Here is a 16,133-nt window from a genome sequence, read left to right on the forward strand (position 1 = left end):
TGTGAAACAATGGAGGGTAGACACATAATTTACGTATGCAATTCCAGATAGTGTTTTATGCTTTTTAGAAGTTAAAATAGGATGAGATTAAAAACTGCGGCCAGAGTGAGGGGAATACTCAAGACAGAATTGAAACAGGAATAATAGGTAAGAAAAGCATTTCAAACAGAGAAGCCTCCGTGTATCAAACATAAATAAATAAATAAACAAACAAATAAAAGAGTTAAAGCTTAAGATTTTTGAGGGGCAAGAAGGATGGACGATGTGAATAAAACATATGATAAGACCCCACATTGGTTTTTTTTTTCCCATTCTAAAATGAAGAAAATTAAATTCAAAGAGCATACCTTACTAAATGACTTTTTGATTCTATAGCTCATACTCTTACGTTACATCTTAATGTTCTATCAGCAAATGTTAGCAATGTAATATCTGGTCATTCTTGTTCTTTGGTTTTCAAACTACTAAAAAGATGTTACAGTTTGGAGGGTTTACTTTGTTTTTTCCTCATACATAGTCATATCAGTGTCTAGAAAAATAAACTATATCTGCAAGAGTGGAAAACCAGATTGCAAAACATATTATGACTTTGGAAAGAAAAATGTTATATTAATTATATTATTTAGGTTCTCTATCTCAAATTACAAAGTTTTAATCCATTCGAATGACTGTATAGTTTTTATTCCAAGCAATGGCTCCCTAGTGTTCTTAAAATGATTTGTTGTTTTATTCCAATGAAAACTGAATTATACTGAAATAGTCCTTATGTTTCAGCTTGCTTGAATAAAATAGATGAAATATAATTCCAAAAATGTCCATATTTATCAAAAATATCAACAGAAATATCTATAGTTTAACATTTGACATTTATAGTTTAAATAATAAATTTACTCTAAAATAAGTCCAAATTCTTTAAGTTATTTATATTTACATACTTGGGACTCTTTTCCATAAACCAGTACCAGCAATTACATTTAGAGGAACCGGTTTTTGTTAAGAGTAAATCTATTAGTGCTTGCATCAGTTTGTCCTTATTTAAATCTGATACTCTAATGTGGAAATGCAGTACTTTTATTATATAATTGTAGTGGACATATTGTGAAAGCTTTCCAGCCAAAACTTGCATTACAGTTAGGAATGCTTTCAGCTCTCACCATGTTCAGTTTAAGAGGGAAGGATTTTTCAGCACTTGGATTAAATTCATTAATTTGGAAATAGACTCAAAAATGAGTATGATCTAACTAAACATTACATGAAAAACTATAGTTAATTTAACAATATCTACTGTTAAGCTGAAAGAAGCCTAGGATGCATGTAATAGAATAGAAAGCATCTTAGAACTGTAGTGCATTAGAAACCACAAGAGTGGAGAAAACAAGGATGATCCTGGATATGTGTTCAGAGGTATGTTATTCAGGGACCCGTGGATGACTGTTACTGAGCTCAGCCATTGTCAAACCTCTGACAGTATAGATTTACCAAGTTTTAAACATCTTATTTAAGAGTTCTGATTTGCAAAAAAAAAAAAGGTACATCAGAGTATGATTTGTAAAGGAAGATTCTCTTTTCTCTGTTTCAATGTAGAATTTCTTGAAATAATTAGCTTTGTTTAAACCCAATTTAAAGATTTAATCATGAACAGTTTCAGGAGAAAAATTATAGCTTAAAGAAGAAAACCATACTTCTAACTCAAGAGATATATGAAGAAATTGGAAATGAAATAAAAGTTTACAGTATCAATTGAATATTTTTCACATATGATCTTAGAAAAAAATTGAGAATTTGGATCACTTGTCCTGAAAAGCAGAAATAAAAGCATTAAATAATTATTTTAAGTTAAGATTGTAGGCTTTGGCCTACAATCTGGATAGATTTTTTTGCTGAATTATTTTGGGACATTATCTAAAATGATACTATTGTCTATATAGTTGCAAATATACAATTTGGTTTTAAAATTATTCAGGGAGTTCCCTTCATGGCTCAGTGGAAATGAATCTGACTAGTAACCATGAGGATGCACATACAATCCCTGGCCTCACTCAGTGGGTTAATGGTCTGGCGTTGTTGTGAGCTGTGGTGTAGTTCGCAGACGTAGCTCAGATCTCGCATTGCTGTGGCTGTGGTGTAGGCCAGCAGCTACAGCTCTGATTCAACCCCTGACCTAGGAACTTGCATATGCCGAGGGTGCAGCCCTAAGAAAGAAAAAAAAAAAAAAAAGTCTGAAGTGTCAGCAAAATTAAGATGGTTTAAACAAACAAACAAAAAAGAAGCACTTTTCCCCCCATGCAAGTTAAATGTTACATGCGGTATTTTATGTGCAAGAAGATGGAGCCCTTTGTCTGGGTTGAAAGTAAGAGCAAGATTTGCTATGCTCTCAGATTTTACACAGTAATTAAAATATAATTTATAACTAATTCCGGTAAAGCTTATTTATTTTTTATCTAAAGGGTTCTGCTTTGTTTTTCCAAGGTTCATTACGAATAAGAGTCATTGCCTCTCGGGGCTTGGCAAATCCCAAAGTTCTGTCTCTCTCTCTTCTCCTCCCTTTCTGTTCCCTTTCTTTTTATCTCCCACTCTGACTCTTTCCTTAAATTGGTTCTAATATAAAACTGAAGTATATCTAGTAAATAGTGTTTCATGTTCTCTGTTTCTAATTTAAAGCATGGATGAGTAGTAGATTTTTCTTTCCTCTCTAAATAAAAAATAACAAACAGTACCCTAAATCAACTTTTTTTATGGTTCTTAGTTTTTGTTGGGATGGATCAGTGACCCTCAGTTAACAAATGCAAAAAAAAAAGAAAGAAAAAAGAGGTTTCCTCTACACTAGACTAAGCAAGAATGACTGCATATGTGGAACTGGGTTCAGAAGCAGAAAGGAAATATTGATAGATTTTTGTATACACAGTGATTTCATGTGAACCATCAGCTCTCCTAGGGATTGTTTCCAGGTTAATTGGAAGAAAGCTAAGATTTCTGTTGGCTCATAACTGTATGAACATGCTCTATCGACCATTCAGTAAAGCATTTTCTGAGATGGCCTTGGTCTTCCTTTGATCTTGCTGCGGGGCATTGTATATTATTTTACACAGATGCTTCTACTGGTTAGAATTATAATGTCTTTCTTTGTTGATGGAGACACCAAAGGTCAAACTCAAGGGACTTGTCTAAGGTCATAGCTAAGTTATGAGAAAGTCAGTCCTGGAAATAAACTTCCAAGTCAGTTTATGTCTTCATCCCTTAAAGAAGTATTAAGTGCCTACTATGCATAAGTTTATATGCTAAGCCCTAAAATGTGTAAAGAAACAAAACAGAGATGATTCCTGCTCTCATGGAACTTTGTGGTGTTCTTTCAATTATTTCCTATTTTACTGGATGGTTGTTTTTGACTATTAGCGGCTTTTTCTATTTTAGCCAATAGTTCTGGGGATTATATATTAAAGTGTTTTAAAACCAAAGACTACAAATTCTTTAAAACAGATTCAAGTACTGAGTAAGCTATCTGGTATTTTGCAGACACTTACTTACGAGTTTTTTTTTTCTGATTTAATTGTACTGTTAATTGAGTTTATAAAATTTTTCATTCACTGTGTTTTTATTTTTCTACATGAACATTATAACAATTTCTTTCTTTCTTTCTTTTTTTTTTTTTGTCTTTTTAGAGCCTGCACATGCAACATATTGAAGTTCCCAGGCTAGGGGTCCAATCAGAGCTGTAGCTGCCGGCCTACACCAGAGCCACAATAACACAGGATCTGAGCTTCGACCTACATTACACCACAGCTCACTGCAACGCTGGATCCTTAACCCACTCTGTGAGATCAGGGATCAGACCGGCGTCCTCATGGATGCTAGTCCAGTTCATTAACTGCTGAGCCATGACAGGAACTCCATAATCTCTTTAAAATGTGGTATACATAAAACTAGAAATTATGTTCTTTAATTTTGTTTTTAAGAACCCACTGTTGTATGCCTATCAGGCCTAAATATTTATGTAAAAATCTTTGAATGGACTAATACAGAAGAGCAAGAGCGATAACTACACCAATAATAGGCAATGTTTTCTGAATGAGACTCTCCACTTAAAGCATGTATATCATCTCAGCACTTATGCCAAATCCATTATATTGATACTAATAGAATCTGCATTTTATTTTATTTTATTGTATATATATTTTTTTGTCTTTTCTGGGGCCACACACGCAGCATATGGAGGTTCCCAGGCTAGGGGTCTGATTGGAGCTGTACCACCAGCCTTCGCCAGAGCCACAGCAACGCAGGATCTGAGCCGCATCTGCAACCTACACCACAGCTCCTGGGAACGCTGGATCCTTAACCCACTGAACGAGGCCTGGGATCGAACCTGCAACTTCATTGTTCCTAGTCAGATTCATTAACTACCAAGCCATGACAGGAACTCCAGCATCTGCATTTTAAAGATGTAAAGTTGAGGATTAAAGAAATGAAAGAATCTGCTCAATGCCATTCATTAAAGTAAGTGATAAATGTGGCATCTGAGACCAGATGTGCCTATTTAGAGAAATACTCTTTTTGGGGCTTTTTTGTTTTGTTTTGTTTTGGCCATGCCTGAGGCATGCAGAAGTTCCCAGGCCAGGGACTGAATCCATGCCACAGCAGTGACCCAAGCTACAGAAGTGACAACACCACATCATTAACCCAACTAGGCCACCAGGGAACGCCCTAGAGAACATACTATTAACCACTTTCCCACAGTGAAGGATGTCTAACACATAAAAAAGTATTTAGAATGCTATATTTGAGTCTTACTTGACCCCGGTTTCTCATGTTTTATCTAAAGCCTGAGAATGTATAATAAGAAAGAAAAATTAATTTGAAATTTGCTTCTTTCTGGTCAAATTCTCCATTTTTTAAAAGATAACTAAAGAAGTCAAATAAAATTACTAAGCCAAAAAAAAAGTACACAGATCAGGAAGAATTCTAGATAACTTAGTTAAGTACTTAGAATATAAGTGAAATTTGGTGTTGAACTAGATAATCTCTTCACTTATTATGGTTTACAATTTTCACCTGTTGAAATTCTACCCGGGTTAACACTTGTTTCAATGGGATTATCAATTCAGGAATCTTCTATGAGATAAAATGAATCTTTTCTTCCTGTCTTTCCATAGCTCTTTGTAGTTCCACAATGACTCTGTTTTTGGTTTTTTACTTTGTATTACTATTATGTAGGGGCAGTGTCAGATGACTGATGAAGTCATCATAGGTCATCTAACATTACATAAGACTATGTGCCTACATGATTGATATAGTCTAATGACAAAATTAGTATCTTTTTACCCTTTATTGAGAAATTGCTACATGCCAGGTACTATGTGAGTCTTCTCTGACCAGTATTTTAAACATTAAGATTACTATAAAGAAACAATCTAACTAAAAGGCAGAAATTAGGATAAGTCCATACTGCTAATAAGTGGTGATGGCAAGATTTGAATATATTCCATGTTTTTAATTACTTTATTACACATCCATTAAAATTAGCTTATGCCTGAAATTGAGTACATATCTATCATACTAAGTCACCATTAAAGGTTTTTGTTTTTGTTGTTGTTGTTCACTATAGAAAATAAGCCAGTTAATTGTATTTTCAGGATAAACTCTAAATATAAGCAATGCAATTAGTTGAAAACCTTAATTTTTCTTTTATATAGAGGCCAAGAACCAAGTTCCATATATTTACAAGATATTTATTTGCTTTAATAAGGTTTTGCCTTTGTTGCATACCAGAAATCTTTTTTAAAAGCATAGAAATTTTAGCGCTTAATATATATATATATTGCATACACTACTTATTTTTTAAAAAAGAAAACTTGCTCTTTTTCTGAGGGAAAAAAAGTCTATTAATATGTTAAACATGAGGACAATGTTTGGGCAAGATGCAATTTTTAGCCTGTCTTAAAGTGAAGTATGACTCTACAAATTGTATTTTTAAAACTAAAGTACTTATGTATACACACAATTTCAGTTTTCTAAAAAGTGTTTCTCTACAGAGAAAAATTAATTCTGAAGTTTAAAATTTTGAGTTTTCACTTAAAAATTAAAATTACTTGTGAGTATTGGTTGAATAGTACTTGCTTTTAAAGTAGAAGTGCTATAAAATTGGGTTGCAATGATTGCTGTACAACTATAAATCTAGTAAAATTCATTGAGAAAAAATAAATAAAAACAAATAAAATATGATATATGTAAATGCAAATATAAAAATATTGAACCAGATATTTTTTCAATTCCTAATCAATAGTAAATATGGTTTATCTGTATAGATAGCTTTCGGCCTGCAAGTATTTTGCAGGCCGAAAGCTAACAAATACTGACTTTACTGATATCAAAATTATGTATTCTGATTTAAAAAATTAACTTTTTCATTCTAATCCTCTTTACTAAATTATAGACTTGGGCTTGGAAGTACCATTATAAATCATTAGGTCCAGCTATGAGCCCAGTATAGAAATCACCTATTTCGGGAGTTCCCATCGTGGCGCAGTGGTTAACGAATCCGACTAGGAACCATGAGGTTGCGGGTTCGATCCCTGCCCTTGCTCAGTGGGTCAAGGTTCCGGCGTTGCCGTGAGCTGTGGTGTAGGCCGCAGATGCGGCTCGGATCCTGCGCCGCTGTGGCTCTGGCGTAGGCTGGCAGCTGCAGCTCGGATCCTGCGCCGCTGTGGCTCTGGCGTAGGCTGGCAGCTGCAGCTCCGATTAGACCCCTAGCCTGGGAACCTCCATATGCCGCGGGAGCGGCCCAAGAAATGACAAAAAGACAAAAAAAAAAAAAAAAAAAAGAAATCACCTATTTCAAAATTCCTGATAGGTTGACATCTAATATCTGAAAATTTTGGACGACAGGAGGTTCAGTTGGTCAACTGATGATCCAGTCTATTTTGTTTTTGAGTTTTTCATTTTTTTTTAATTCAGCCAAATATTTTTCTATGTTATTATACAAACTCTATTCCCAGTTTTAGTCTTTTGGAATATTAAAGTCCTCTATCGCACCCCTTTATTTTGTCATTTTCTGGCTTAACATTTTTGGTACTTTGATTCCCTGGTCAGCAGACATTATTTTCTTCAATTTCTTCACTCTCCTGATAAGTCAATTCGTATCACATCCTCTTTTCCTCTTCAAAATTACTCCATAGTGGACTGGTCTGATTGGAGATTTGAAACTGCATATTTGTGGTATTGTTTTCACTTGGCAAGCCCACTGTTGCCTCATTAGTCCACAGCAAGAATGTACTCAATTAAATCATAGCTCTTTCATGAAGAAACTTTGTTAGGTTTGCATTTGGATTTATGGAGTTAGTTATATCCTTGAAATCCAAACTTGATTGGGGCCATAGGGCTTGACATTCTAGGACACCCTTGTTCTCTTTTTAACTATTAATTTTGGCATGCAATATAATTGCTATACTTCATGCCCTTGAGAAATTTAATGTGCTTGAATAATTTGTCTTTTTACATGCGAAATAGAGTTCATTTAATCCGAAGGGTCTCAGCTGTATTAGTTTTAAATCTGAAAAGATGATAGTCTCCTAAAGGGTAACTAAAAATGTATTCCACAGCCAGTGCAAACTTAGTTGAAGTTTCAGAAATAGTGCAATGAAAAAAATCACAGAGATTTCACTGATGAAACAATACTAAAGTTTAGACCTGAAAGATGAATAAATTTACTTAAACTAGAGGAGTAGGGGAGAGAATAGACAGACTATTCAGTGATGGCTACATTAATGAATATGATTTTATTTAAATTGTTAGTATGTCTAAAATTTTTAAAGCAAAGGATGACAAAATCAGATCTTTATTTTCTATAATTCTTTGAAAGTATTTTGACTGTGTTATTTAGAAATGAATGAAGGTGGTGAAAGTGGACTAACAGAGTCTAGCTAAGAATAGGAATGTGGTAGTGGCAGAAGAAATGAAATGGATAGATCGGAGTGCTGTTAGGAAGTTATATCCTCAGAGTATGAGGAGATGATGATAGGAATATTGAGATGGTATCTTTGACTGCTCCTAATTCGTAGCTAATGCAACTAGATTGCTGGTAGTGTTTTTTGTAAAGATGGATCACTCTAGAAGAAAAACTGCTTTGGGTTAGGAGGAGATGTGTATTATGAATTTGTTTTGAACATGTTGATTTTAAAATACTTTCAAGATGATGAATTTCAAGAGCCATAAAAAGACATACGTTTGACTAAGAAATCACAAGTCTCTGGGAATGAAGCCTAAAAATAGTGTAAAATATGGGAAAAGATGTGGCCGAAAATGTCCATTGCAGTGTTTTAATAAATAGAAAAAGTTGGAAGCAACATTAATATTTAAATATAAAAAAATGATTCAGTAAACTTTTGTAAATTTACTAAATGAAATATGAGTTAGCCAATTAAACTAAAAGATTGTCTTAAAAATGTCCTAGTGACATGGAAATTCTTTTTCCTAAGGTAACTTTTTACATGAATATTTATAAGATAATCTTAAATAACTTACAATTTCTACAGTATGCCTTTAGGGTAGAAGCTGATCCACTTTATATGTAGTCATAATTATAAAAGTCTTCATGTTAAAAAAAGAATCTTAGCTAATATTAGTTACATTTAAAACAATCCTCTCTGCATTTGTATATGTGGTAATATGTAATTGCTGTGAACTAAAAAATCTGAGTTCTAGAGCATGCATATATTATAGGGAATTATTTGCAGCATTTAGTTTGAATATCTAAGAAAGTCATTTTTTTCAAATTTAGATACCTTGCATTTTTAAATAATAAAGATTTTGTTTTCAGGAAATAAAAAAAGAACTTATATTAATTAGGACTGATATTTTAATTTTGTGTTTTTAAATTCAGTAAATTAAATATTAACTGAGTTTTTATTGCCATATTTTACCAATAAGTTTGTTATGTCAGTAACATTGTTTCACTTTGTCAACTAGCAAAAATAATATATCACTGTAGACTTTGTTTAAAAATTGTCACTTTGGAAAATTATTTATTTTCCATTTTTTAGAACAGATTTTTTAATCTTTTAGAAAGTTTTAATGAAGTCCTACTCCAAAGATAGCATTCATTTCAAAAATCTTACATAAGCTGAGAGTATGTTCAAAAGTAAAGACATGAAGTTTTATTAAACTGTATATAAGCAACTAATATTATGTAACTAATTACAAAGGTAGTGACTGAGAACTGACAGTTTGTTTTGAGCAAGAACATTTTGGCAATTTGTTGCAAAATATAATATAATAAATTTTCAATATTTTAGTATAAAAATTCTTTTCATTTTGATTCATTTATTATACAATGCAATCTGTCGATCCCATGATTTTGAACTTATAAGAGATAATGGTTTGTTGGTTCATGTAGTATTTGATGTACGTTGAATATTTGATGGACTGTGGTTGAAAATATGGTCTCCAATTACGTATGAATCTAATATACTCCTGTCTAATAATTTCTAATTTCAGTTACTTTAATGTCCTATTGCTTTAGTTGGTTTTGAAGCTGCTAGTGTTCCAAGATGACTGCTGAAAAAGTAGAAGGTGAAAAAGGAGGAAGGGGTGGGGAAGGAGGAGGAGAATGAGAAGGGGAGGAAGAAATGAAGACAAAGACAATGGTGACGAAGATACAATAAAATATCTCCACTCTTTATACTGCATTCTATAATGACTGGTGGTGATCAAAATTATGAAGACCATGTTAATGTATAAAACAATATATGCATGTTTTAAATTACTTTCTTATCAATTAAAAAAATCACTATTGATTGGTTGAATCAAGAAACTGGAGCTGATTCTCCTTCCACCAAAAAGAGAGTAATTTTAAGTAAAATTTGAGGTATAATTTAATCATTTTAATGATGACCTCACCAAACCAGGAAAAACAACCTAACAATAATATATTGAAATTATTATTTTAAAAAATATACTAAATACCATAGCTATTATTTGCACAAAAGACTGGTTCCTATCATGTACCATTCATACTGATACTAAAATTGAAAGAAATTGAAAATTTATTTATAATAAGACCTATAACATTTGGCAGTTTCTAAAACAAATACAGATAGATTTACATATTGATTTTAGCTCCCTTCTTACAACATGACTTTAATCTTATAAGTGTACTAATGTTATAAAGTTAGGCTTCAGATATTTCATCTCCTTTCTCTATATAAAGTCAAGATAAAGTCAATATATTTCAAATTATTTTAAACATTATAAATCATCTGTATTTCATATATTCTATCATTGCATGACATACGCATGCATGTGACACTGCATTCACCAAAGACAATAAGTAAATGAAAAAAAAATTTACATGTACTTACTTGAAATAAAAGAATATACCAAGTGAGATAAGCAATGATGCAATAGATAATCCATGTCCAATTATAGTCAGGTAAAATAAATTCAGTGCAGTCTGTAATTTGTATGAATAAAAATGTTAAAGCTCATATAAAACTATAATTCAACAACTGTATAAGTTCAAAATCAATAAAATAACATATTTTTAAAACCATGTGATCTAGGAGCCTTGCCATTTAGCTTGCAAACCAATAAATATTTTAATACATCTAGAATGAAGATATCCATGAAAATTTATCAGTGATATGAAAACTGTCTGCTCTTTTTACTTAAGAAATTAGAAGTCATATTAAACATGAAGGAATAATTGTCTTAATTTAGTTTATGTAAATATGAAACCAGCTTTTTAAATTTTGGAGGACATTGGCAATTTTAACTCCATTACTTTGGGTACCTTAAATCAAATGCTCTTTTTAATTTTTGTTTGTTTAAACTTAAATGCCAGATAATGCTTTCTTTCCCAACTGGTTATATTTTTCCCTTGACAAATTTGAGGCTCCCAAAATGAATCTCAATATGGTAGTTTATGGGAGCCTGTGATATGTACCAAAAAGTTATTTCTCCTGGTTTTAAAGTTTTCTCTTTGATTATTATTCATCTTTATACTATTTATCCCATTTCAGAGTGTATTTTTGTAATTCTCTTCAAACCCTACTCTGAATAAGCAGAGAATACATGATTTATAATTATATTGATAGCTGATAGTTATCAAGTGCTTACTGTATGCTCATTAGTTTTTTAAATACTTTCCTTGTATTAAATCCATTCTTATGAAGACCCAGAGGATGGTTTTATTACTCTCATTTTATACAGGAGGGGACTGAGGCAGAGAAAGGTTAGGGTTTGCCCAAGGTCACAGCTAGTAAGGGGCAGAGAGAGGAAGTCAGATATCAGGACTCAGTTTTAATTGCTGTGACAAACTCCTCTACATACACCCGAAGGCACTTCTTTGTATCCAAGCTTTATTGTTGTGACAAATCATGACTAACCTTGACTTTAATGTATGATGTTAAAATTGGGGATGCCAGTGGGAATGACATAAGAGCGAATCAGAATGAGAGCCTTCTGCTGAGGGGCAAATAGAACTGTGATTCCTGAATATAATTCTAGAAATTCTACCACAAATGAAAAATTTCCCTTTTCTTACACTTTTAAAGTATGTTTACTTTTGAAAACTTGAAACTCCAATACTGAGACATTGACTTGTCCTAATAGGATTGCTTCTTCAGTGTAATGACCAAATCAATAATAATTATTTCTACAAAGGTATTTTTCTTGTTTTTATTATGAAAAGGCTTTACAATAGAAAGAGCACTAGCTAAATTTCTCCAATATTGTATCAGCCACTTTTTAAATAGATAGTCTAAATTAAATTTGAATTTATAATTATTACATACCTGTACTTTCTCATGTGTGTTAATATTACACTGGGTATAATTTGTCCATGTTCTGTTGCTTTCTGGATGTCTAAACCAGTTTCCATCTTGGTCACAGATTTTCGTAACTTTTTCTTTAAAATTAAAAAGGAAAAATAGGGAACGATAATTTGGTAAACATAGGGTTTATTAAATAGATGTCAAGGGAATTTGTATATAAATTTCTGCTTTTACCTGAAGGATCAAAGTCCTGAAAGTAATCAGGGCAATGCTGCATTGATTCTGTTCCTGCAGCAACATCATTCCAGCATAGCCATCCGTCCCAGGTTCTGTTGCAGTAAATGCCTTAAGACGAGAGTAAAAATTATATCTTACTAACTTCCTCTAGTTATACAGAAAGACATATATATATACACATATATATATATATATATTTTTTTTTTTTTTGCTTTTTAGTGCCACACCTGCGGCATATGGTTGTTCCTAGGCTAGAGGCCACAGCAATGCAGGATCTGAATTCACTGCACTACTGGATCCTTAACCCACTGAGTGAGGCCAGGGATTGGACCTGCATCCTTCCTCATGGATCTCAGTTAGAATTGTTAACTACTGAGCCACAAAGGGAACTCCAGACATTAAAGTCTTAATGGTAGACTCACATTGACATGAATGAAGACTGTCTATGTCAATGAAGACATCATATAAAATCTATAACAATTACTTGAGTTTTTCACAAAGTAGTTACTAGAATAACTTCTTTTTTTTTTTTTTTTGTCTTTTTTTTTTTTTTTAGGGCCTCACCAGCAGCATATGGAGGTTCCCAGGCTAGGGGTCTAATTGGAGCTATAGCCGCCGGCCTATGCCAGAGCCATAGCAACACTGGATCTGAGCTGTGTTTGTGACCTACGCTACAGCTCACGGCAATGCTGTATCCTTAACCCACTGAGCGAGGCCAGGGGTCGAACCTGCAACTTCATGGTTCCTAGTTGAATTCTTTTCTATTGTGCCATGATGGGAACTCCCTGAAGTTTAGCTTTAATTCTAATTGTCAAAGGTAGCTACTTATTTGATAAATCATGTGGTCTTTGCTGGTTGTCCTTAACCATAAAGTAGTAACCAACTGGTGTCCCTATGGTTGAAATTTGAAAAATATGGGAAATTGGAGTTCCCGTCGTGGCGCAGTGGTTAACGAATCTGACTGGGAGCCATGAGGTTGCGGGTTCGGTCCTTGCCCTTGCTCAGTGGGTTAATGATCCGGCGTTGCCGTGAGCTGTGGTGTAGGTTGCAGACGCGGCTCGGATCCCGCGTTGCTGTGGCTCTGGCGTAGGCCGGTGGCTATAGCTCCGATTGGACCCCTAGCCTGGGAACTTACATATGCCGTGGGAGAGGCCCAAGAAATAGCAAAAAAAGACCAAAAAAAAAAAAAAAAATGAAAAATATGGGAAATTGTAAACATGCTTTATTTTAGAAACTGTATTCTCAGGGCAAGGTGTATAGTATTTTCTCAGTGAACAGATGAACATTCCAATATTTCCTGATTTACCACATTAACCCTGACACATACTTATTTAGGTCCCTCTTCCAAATTCTAGTTCTTACATTCCTTCCTTTTCTTTTCAAATGGAGTAGAGTGTTTAATCTCATATTTTTCTCTTACCAACATCAAGAGAAAAAACCTTTTACATGAAAAATAGAAAAACTTTAAAGCAGAGAGAAATAAGATGACCAATGTCCCACTGTTATAACAGCCTATAATCAGGGAAAATGTTTCCTCCTTGCTAGGTAAACACACATGTATAGAAATTTGAATGTTGCATGAGGTGTTTATATTTTTAACATTTATACAACAATCTCAGAATCAATCTAGGCTTCATGAAAGTTGAAAAAATTCTATTGGCCTGAAATTTTCAATAATTCTAATTTTTTAAAAACCTCAGATAGTTTCAGTTTTCCCTCCTGTGACTTTTTAAACACTTATTTAAATAGTGTGTGTCGACATATTGTTAAATAAAATGCATTTTGTGACCTATCAGAGAAAATTGCCCTGATATTATTTTGGAAAGCATCTTATACAAATCCTTATCACTGCTCCAAAGGATTCTACCATTATGGCAGCATGATAGATTGTAAGGTCCAGAATTTTGAGTGAGGCATGAATAGGTATTCCATTAAAAAAAGTTTGTGGTCAAGTTGATTTGGAAAACACAAAGTTAGAGACATTTCTTTATTACACAATTTTATAGAATATTTAAAAATTAGAAAGTGCAAGAGTTCCCATGTGGCTCAGCAGTAACAAACTCCACAAGTATCCCCAAGGATGTGGGTTCAATCCCTGGCCAGTGCATGAAAAAGCTCCAAGAGGAAGATTTATTGTGTGGTGATCCTAAACTTATTTTGTCGCAAAATTATTTTACCACAAAATCCTCATAAACTTATTCTTATTGTTCAATGATTAGATTTGAAGTTTAATTTCACATATATCTAGATGATTTGGAAAGTGTTAATTCAATAATTTTAAACTAATAACAGTATATATTGTTCAGTTAGATTAAGATTTCAAGAGTTGAGCAATGTGATAAAAAATGCTTTTTTCTCTTTTTCACAAGCAAATTCATTTTGACAGTTACTCATATTAATAGTAACATACTTTTAACATTCCATGTGTATAACAGATACTGTTTTTATACTATCAAATATTTCCCCACAAATTTTAAAATCCTTGTTTCCACTGATCATTTAAAGATTTAAAAATATCTAGGGTCTTTACATTTTGCTTTGTTTCACTATGAGTTTTGCATTTTATATTTTGAAGATAACTCTGTCTTTAGGGTTGCCAGATAAAATATAGGACTTGGTTTTGGTTTCTGGTTTTTGCTAAAATTTGGCAACTCTACTTGTGCTACTCAGAATCAAAGCAAACATATGGCACTAGTATGCCATCAATAAATGTTTCAAAAATTCGTTAAAAATACCTTCCTGGAAACAGAAACTCTTGTGTTTCATTAGCTTTGCTACCAAATATAATATATAAAGTATGCATCATGCAAAGAAAATTGTCATTTTTTTATGAAGCTCCTATCAAGCAGCTTATGAAAACAGAATAAAAATTACATAAAGTGAAGATCAACTGTCACTAATTTAGTTCAAGACTCACACTTATTTGGTATTTTAAATATCTTTATACCATAAAAAATGTTACTAAAAATATCCCTGTCTTACCTGTTTTTATTAGAATTTTTAAAAGGAGAAAGGTAAATTATGTCATAAAATGTTCTTCATAAATAAGTAATTAAAACTGCAGGTACACCAAGAAACTAGAAACTAACCCATTTGTAAGAATGAACCTAAGGAACTCATAATGATATAATGGGGCCCTTTTCTTTTTAAAATATAGCAAATGCATTTAAAAATACTAATGTTTACCTTCTGTTTGTTGAATAGGGTCTTGCATAATTTTTTGATAACATTCATATTGAGCTGTCATGATTTTATTTCTAGTAACAGTCAACTGAATTAAGTCATCAGGGTTTTCTTCTTCTGTTTCTGCTATGACAAGAATCTAGGAGAGTAAAAAAAATAAAACTTCAGAATTGTGAGAATGTCTGTCAGAGGCAATTTGTTATGATGGAAAAACAGTATGATGTGCTGCATGGGGCTCTGGAGGAAAATCTCTGATTTGTAGTATTGCCAGTTTCCATTGTAAATAGCCCCCTCGTGTTCAATGTCAAGCCACCAGTAAAAGTTGCCATTAGCAATACTGGGAGGCACAGTCCACGCTCTCTTCAGAAGCCTGTGGGAGTCATCTCCTGGCCACGTATTCTGGAATGCAGACAGCTGTATTCAAAATCCACCTCTACTTTTTTACCCACTATGGGAATGTGGGTAAAATATTTAATCCCCTAAGCCTCTGCTTTCTTATTTTCAAGCAGGATAGAATAGCATCAAGATAAGCAGGGAAAGTATCTGGCACATGATAAACACTCAAAATTGTTGCCATTTTTATAATTATATTTTGATAATCCAAATGACAAGTTCATTTATGATGCTGGTAAATAGAACTTTTATTATATGCACAGCGATAAAAGGTTTTAGACAAGGTATATATTTATATACTTCTACTTTAGTAGCACTATTTCTAGCTTCACTTACTCTTTAATTTCTACATGACTTTTTTTTTGTACCATGAAGCCTGTAAAAACTTGTCTTCAACCTTATTTCTTCTTTTCTTTTGCATTAATTCTATTATTTTCCATGAGCAGTTATATTTCTACTCTTTGTCCCCTTATTCTTGATTTTCTGTTCTCTAGCAGGAAGTTGAATTTAACTTAAATTTAAATAGTAATATTCCCTTAGTGTGTTTCAACATCATCT

General features: G+C 32.9%; 1 protein-coding gene and 1 long non-coding RNA gene across 18 annotated transcripts in view; one reads left to right on the forward strand and one right to left on the reverse strand.

Annotated features, from left to right (window-relative positions):
* Positions 1-16,133, forward strand: part of LOC106506297 (uncharacterized) — a 476,882-nt gene that overhangs the window by 232,436 nt on the left and 228,313 nt on the right. The gene's annotated exons all lie outside the window — the stretch shown is intronic.
* CALCRL (calcitonin receptor like receptor) overlaps positions 1-16,133 on the reverse strand; it is a 98,559-nt gene that overhangs the window by 28,180 nt on the left and 54,246 nt on the right. For all 3 annotated transcript variants that reach the window (XM_005672015.4, XM_005672014.4, NM_214095.1), the window contains 4 exon segments: positions 15,186-15,321; positions 11,997-12,107; positions 11,784-11,896; positions 10,350-10,441 (listed from right to left, as the gene is read on the reverse strand). In XM_005672015.4, the coding sequence (XP_005672072.1) occupies positions 10,350-10,441; positions 11,784-11,896; positions 11,997-12,107; positions 15,186-15,321 (452 nt within the window).

Source organism: Sus scrofa, chromosome 15 (genome assembly GCF_054392235.1).
Source record: "Sus scrofa isolate SSC_HxYL_T2T_F1_AM1 chromosome 15, Sscrofa_HxYL_maternal_Yorkshire_Landrace_v2.0, whole genome shotgun sequence".
In the NCBI taxonomy this organism is placed as follows: domain Eukaryota; kingdom Metazoa; phylum Chordata; class Mammalia; order Artiodactyla; family Suidae; genus Sus; species Sus scrofa.